Genomic DNA, 6,602 nt, shown 5'->3' with positions numbered 1-6,602 from the left:
TGTTGTGCACCAAAAGGGATATGCTATTACAAACATGAGGATTCTAGCTTTAAGAAGAACTGTATGAGATGAAGATGAATATGAATGCGTTCTATATTAACTGGTAATTTGATAATAGTTATGCACCATGCTACAGAGCTTTTATTTTAAGCAAGTGTGTACAAACTTAAGTCATGGAGTATCTGTCCTTTCCCCAGATAACGGACTTTGGTCAGTCCAAGATTCTTGGCGAAACCACACTGATGAAGACCCTTTGTGGCACTCCCACTTACCTGGCACCTGAAATTATAGAGACTGCAGGAACTGCTGGATACAGCAATGCTGTGGACCTCTGGAGTTTAGGAGTTATACTGTTTGTCTGGTAAGGATAAAGTAAACTCTGCTCATTCAGTAAAAGAACATGCTGTAATATAGTTAAATTACATTGGAAATAATTTTTGACTGAATTAATATTTATATTTTTGTTATTTTCCATGTTAAGCTTATTCTTCTGACCCCTGGAGACAATTTTTGGTAATCTTTTAAATGTTTATCCAGTGTTTGTATCCTGGAGCTTAAGTGGTGGTTTCTTGTAAGGTAGGGGTGGAGTGAGTAATTAATCCCATTGGGGAAGATGTGACTAATGAGGTATGAAATCAGTTCTACAAATACTCCTGTTGGTTGTGCAAGACTCTTTCACTTAGGTTCTTGCTGTTCTGAAAAATGATGTACTTGTTCTAGTTTTAATAATCAAAATGAGCATATCCTTGACTTTAACACTTATGAGCGTTATAGTGGCGTGATCTTTCGCTACATGAGAGGTACATCTTTTTGTCAGGTCTGTAAGTATTATTGTTTTCTGGTTCATCAAACTCAGGATTATTTCATTTTGGATAGAGTAATATTGTAAAAGATCCACCATGAATTTGAAAGAGGGCTGCCACTGTCCTGTTCTTGCAGAAGAAACATTTAAACTTGGGGGGGGGGGGGTTAGTGTCACCTGCCCCTGCTTGCTGGGATGGGGCATCTGTTTCTGTAGCAGGCAGTCTAGGGGCTGCTGAGGGAATGAACCTGTCAAGGAACTGAAGAAGCAATTGGCCAGTGACTGTTTTACATCTAAATTAAAAGCTGACCACAGGCACATCATATATTAAAAGCTGACCACAGGCAGATCAGATTATGCTTGTGGAACCCACACTCAAGGTTTAAAAGTACAGGTACTGTGGTCTGGAGAAAGAATATGGACGTAAAGGAAGTGATGGCAAGCCAACTGGCTTTGGTAGCTTTTCAGTCAGTACTACTGCCTGAACAAACTGTGATTTATGGGGAGCAAGCAGTCAAAAAGAGCTTAATTTTATGGCATATAGGGTGAAAGCCCTACCTATGCTAAACGTGACCAGAATTCATGTAGCATCTGTGCTGCTTGAAGGAGTTGGCTGGGGAGGATGGGAGTGAGTAGCTGCTGCTGACATGCCCTCCCTGGGAGGTGGTAGGCAGCTGTGGCTCACCACAGGGTGACACCTAGCAGGAGCACTGTGTGTTCACATGCTGGAGTTCTGAGCCAGTAAAGCCCACACTGCCATTAGTGCAGTCAAGTTATACAGCCAAGTGAAATAGCCATACAGAGATATGCTTCCTTCAGGAGACAGAGAGTACAGACTTGTTGGAGCCACCAAGATCGGAAGAGGGCAGGCTGGCCTCATAAGAGTAACGAGGTCACTCACTCCCTACTCCATCCAGCTGTTGCTGGGGACTGGAGGGTTGCTCAGGATTCCCAGGCAAGAATGAGTGGACCTAGAGCTCTTGACTGTCCCAGGAGTATCATGCCTCCCATTAACCTGGAAGAAATAGATGAAATGGGTGATGGTGGGGACCATATCGGTCAAGGTCCAGTGGTGGAAAAAATAAAATGAACTCTTCAAGCTGTTTTATGTTCTCAACAGCAAAACTACATAGGAATTTTTCTAAGCAGAGAAATGCTAATCTGTCATGAGTAGAAACTGGAGAGAGAGAGATTTGTGGGACATGCAGAAATGGATTTGTTGTATTCCACCTGAACAACTAGCTGCCATTGTTCTTTTACAGGCTGCTACATATCTCCGCATTCATAACAGACTCTGGGCCTTTTTTGTGCATTTCTTCTAGTCCCTTTAATACCTAGCAAAGGAGCTGTTAAAGATGAAGAGAAGGCAGAGCTCATTCAGATATTCTTATTAGCCGAGGCGGCTTATGAGTCATCCTTATAAAATATACCAGTGACACAGGCTTTGACATCAGTGCCCCACATCTAGTTGAATACATAAGTCATGTTTTTCCTAAATCTCAAAATTCTGAACCTCACAGAATACTTCAGTTGATTAAGTAATACAAGAGATGGTTATTTATATATCCACCCATCTCTCCTTTGTTGACCAGGTTAGTCCCACTAGTCTAATAGCCTCTTTTCAGAGCCACCGACCGTTAGAAAACAATCTTTTCTCACAGAGGCAAAAAGCTAATACCAGAAAATCTGGCTTCTCTAAGCATGCAGTCCCCTCCCCCTTCTTGGTGCAAAGTGAAGTCCATTGATGCAGCTGCTCTGTTTTTTTCAGTTCGTAACATCTCAGGCTTTGCTTATTCTTTTATAAAAGTGGACCTCTCAGTCAGCTCTCAAAAATGAGTTCACATGTAACTGAGATAGCCAGTAGGCCAAACTTGAAATTTTAAATTTGTTGTTAAATTGTCTTTTCCCTCCTTTTTTGGAGGCTTGGCCCTCCCAGATAAGCTTCACAGGCACCACATCAGGTATGTGGGTTTTGAGAGTCTCGTCCAGATGTTATACAATATTCACTCCAATAAAGTCCTTTCCCAACATGCCCACCTCATCAACTAAGTGAAGCAGAAGTAGGAATCCAGAAACTGCTTCTCAACCAAGTCATCCAAGAGGTCCCACCAGACCAACAAGGATCCAGAGTCTTTTTAAAATTATTTTTAGTACCCAGACAAACAAGGACCTTTGACCCATTTTGAATCTCGGCAAGTTGAAGTAGTTTTTCAAACAGACCAAATTCCAGATGGTTGTGGTGCATTTAATTTTATCTCCTCTGAGGAAGGATGACTAGATGTGCTGACTAGATCTCAAGAATGCTTCCAATCACATAAAGACAGCAAGGTGTTTCAGGAGGTTCTTGTGATTTCAGCTGGGAGCCAGTCATTACCAGTTTTGAGCAATGCCCTTCAGTCTCACCACAGCTCCTAGAGTGTTATATGTGGCAGTGATAAAAAGGTTCCAGGTTTTTCCATACCTAGCGACTGTCTCCTGACTGTTTCCATAAGGGTGTCCCTTATCAAAGCCAGAGATTTCTTGCATCTGTCATTGGGCATCTCGGTCAACTACAAGTCAGATCTGGAGCTGGTTTAGTTAGTGGACTTTATTTACTGCCATTTAGATATGGTCAGTCAAACTGCAAAACTACCACTCTGAGGATGAATCCTCCTTCAGTGCATGCTTCTTAAATTCTACTGTCTCAAGGACCTCCTGTGTCGTCAGTTATGCGCTGCCTAGGACATATGGCTACTTATGTCTGTCTAGTTCCTTTAGCAAGATTCCACATGCTGGTCCTTCACTGGACTCTGGGAGTTCAGAGGTCCTGTTTCCCTCATCCAATAGATTTTCCCATTTCTCTAATCAGCATTTGTTGCTGCCACATTCAGTGGTGGCTGGGATTTCCTGTAGTCAAGACAGATGGACCTTTTTGTCTTCCTCACCCTCAGGCCTTGGTAACCACAGATGCTTCCCTTCAAGGTTGGGGGGATGCACTTTGAAGGAAAGACCCCCAGGGTATTTTATCTCAGTACAAAGCTAATTATATCGACATCATAGAGGTGAGAGAAGTCCTCCTAGCTTTGCAGTTTCTTCAGGACATTCTCCCCGGGAGTATGATCACCTTTCAAACTAACAAGTCGTGGTTTGATATTTGAACAAAAACAAAATAAAAACAGGAAATGCATGACAGTATAACAAAATAATTCAATACAAGTTTTCACATACAAAATATGCTTTCTCGAGTACTTTATAAAATAAAACACAGAATCATTCCAGTATATACACATAAAGTCACATGATTAATGAGGCAAACCTCTAGTTTTTAAAATAGGTTTTAAAGGGCAAATTTCATAAGACCTGGTTCACTTAAGGCATGTAATCTAGATATCCATCCATATTCACAACATTCCATTTTATTAACAATTTCACCCCTCCTAATAGCATTAGCAACTGTCTGCAGTGCACTAAACTTAAAACTGTGTAATGGTCCCATCTCAATGACATGTTTTGTTAGGGCATTCCTTGAAAGTGATCTTTTAATATAAAAATGTTGAGCCATTCTGTCTCTCAATCTTTTTGTTGGTATCAGCAAAAAAGCTGTACACAATGGGGGTAATTATGCATATATATTGGAATGATTCTGTGTTTGGTTTTATAAAATACTTGAAAGAGTGTATTTTGTATGTGAAAGCTTGTATTCAATTATTTTGTCATACTGTCATGTACTTTGTTTTTATTTTGTTTTATAATTTGTTTGAAACAACTGTTATTTTCCACGGGATTATTTTTTGATTATTTAAACAAACAAGGAGGAACCTGATCCTATCTGCTCTGTTGAAAGGTCATAAGAGCTTGGCAATTTTCTCACAACGGTTTCTGACTGCAACACCCATTCCGGGGAAGTCCAACATTTTGAAAGACAGTCTGGACTGGCACATCTCCTGCCTCACATGTGGTCTCTAAATCTGGAGATAGCATGGATTTTCAGCCACTGGGGCAGCCCCCCCCCCCCCCCACACACACACACACACTGTTACGATCTGCTTACTTCCCCATCCATCACTAAATGCAGTAATTTCTTCATCCTAATCCCACTGGAGGGTTAGTCACCAAGGAAATATCTTCTTCTTGTTTTTGTCCCAAGACTCCTATACTCCTATCTCAAAACCCATTGATTATCAAGTTTCTTCAGAAGGCAGCCTGTTGCAGAGAGACCGTGCTCCTTTCTGGCAGAGACCGATTTGGTTCCTCTTTCATTGGCCTCTTCTGCTTCATCTGCCCTGAGTACTGGATTCTGTCCCAGGTCTAATTTCTCATCCTTCAGGCCTACCTCACCAGAATCTTCACTCTCTCAAACTAACTGGATTGTTCCTCCAATTCCACTGATGGCCGGAGATACCAAGCTTTCCTGGTAGGTTATTCATATTCTTTAGTATTCCCAGAAGCCTTCCACTATGACGGTAATGTAAGCAAATGGAAAAGGTTCTCTATAATGGTCTCTTCTAAGGTTCTGGATACCTTTTCTGCACCTTTGGATGCTATCCTTGATTTTCTAACTAACCTTTTTCACTCCAGCCTCAGTTGCCCAACTGAGGTTCAGTTGGCCACCATCTTCGTCCTTCACATTGGCATGGATAACACCCTATTGGTGGCCCTCAAGGTTTCTAAGGTTTTCTTGAGAGGTAACGTCTTGCTGCAATGTCCCAGTCATTATCTGGTCCTTCCTTGGGATCTCAACCTTCTCTTCTATGTCCTAACCCAACCACCTTTTGAACCAGCAGCCACAGTTTCTTTAAAGCTTTGGTATTAGAAAAAGCTGTTTCTGTTGGCAGTTACATCAGCGAGGAAGAAGTCTGAGCTTTAAGAACTATCCTATGTTCACCCATATTTGGTTTTCCGCAAACATACAGTGACCTTAAGAACATAGCCTTCCTGTCTACCTAAGGTAGACACCAGAGTTTAATCTGAATCAGCATATATCTTTATCTGTTTTTTTTTCAAAATTCCATTAACAAAGGAGAGAATTTTTCATTGTTTGGATGTTCACCGCCAACAGAGATTCTTCTTGGAGGGAACCAAAAATTTCAGAAAATCTAGCCAGCGTTTTTGTTTCCTTTTCCAAGACATGGCTTGTCAAACCTATTGTATCCAGCTGGCTGTTCCATTGTATCTTCACATTCTCCTTTAAAGGGATATCTTTGCCTATTAAGCCTAGCATTCCACAGCAAGGCGGCTACTTAAGTTGCCTTTTTCCCTCTGGCATCCATTAATGACATTTGTGAGGCAGCTACCTGGTCCAACACTCGTACATCTGTGTCCCATGACAAATTGGTTATTCAGTGTAGGTCTAGATCTTCCTTTGTTTCCACTGTTTTGCAAAATGTTCTCTTCTAGGACCACCCTGGGAATGTTACTGGTTGAGAACTCTGTCCCACAGGTTGGGATGGATGGAAAAAGGCAGCATCTAATACAAACGTTACATACTTACCATAATTAGAGTTCCATCTGGTCATCTTCCGCCCTTTTCAGCCATCCCAGCCAGTCACTGCCCAACCCCAGATTATTGCTGATTGTGTATCCTGGCTGGCTGTGTGAACTGGCCCTGAAGGTCCATGTGACGGGGACTCCTTGAATTTTTTTTTTTTTTTTTTTTTTTTTTTTTTTTTTTTGTAGTTTAACCGGGAAAGTCCATTGGGCCAAAAATGAGCCCGTTTTCAATGGAAGCCCAGGGAGAAAAGCTCCATATACAATTATTACAAAGCTAATATTAACAAAGTAAAGTACAACACAGTTTTCAAAATTACTAAAAAAACAGTAA

General features: G+C 41.3%; 1 protein-coding gene across 1 annotated transcript in view; it reads left to right on the top strand.

Moving 5' to 3' along the window:
• Positions 1-6,602, top strand: part of CHEK2 (checkpoint kinase 2) — a 1,207,489-nt gene that overhangs the window by 908,629 nt on the left and 292,258 nt on the right. The window contains exon 11 of the mRNA XM_044068390.1: positions 198-361. Within this exon, the coding sequence (XP_043924325.1) occupies positions 198-361 (164 nt within the window). The remainder of the gene's footprint in view (positions 1-197; positions 362-6,602) is intronic.

The sequence above is a fragment of the Protopterus annectens genome, chromosome 4.part0 (genome assembly GCF_019279795.1).
Source record: "Protopterus annectens isolate FY-2018-M chromosome 4.part0, PAN1.0, whole genome shotgun sequence".
Classification (NCBI taxonomy): Eukaryota; Metazoa; Chordata; order Ceratodontiformes; family Protopteridae; genus Protopterus; species Protopterus annectens.
The sequence above is the reverse complement of the archived record's forward strand: the minus strand, read 5'-3'. Positions and strand labels throughout refer to the sequence as shown.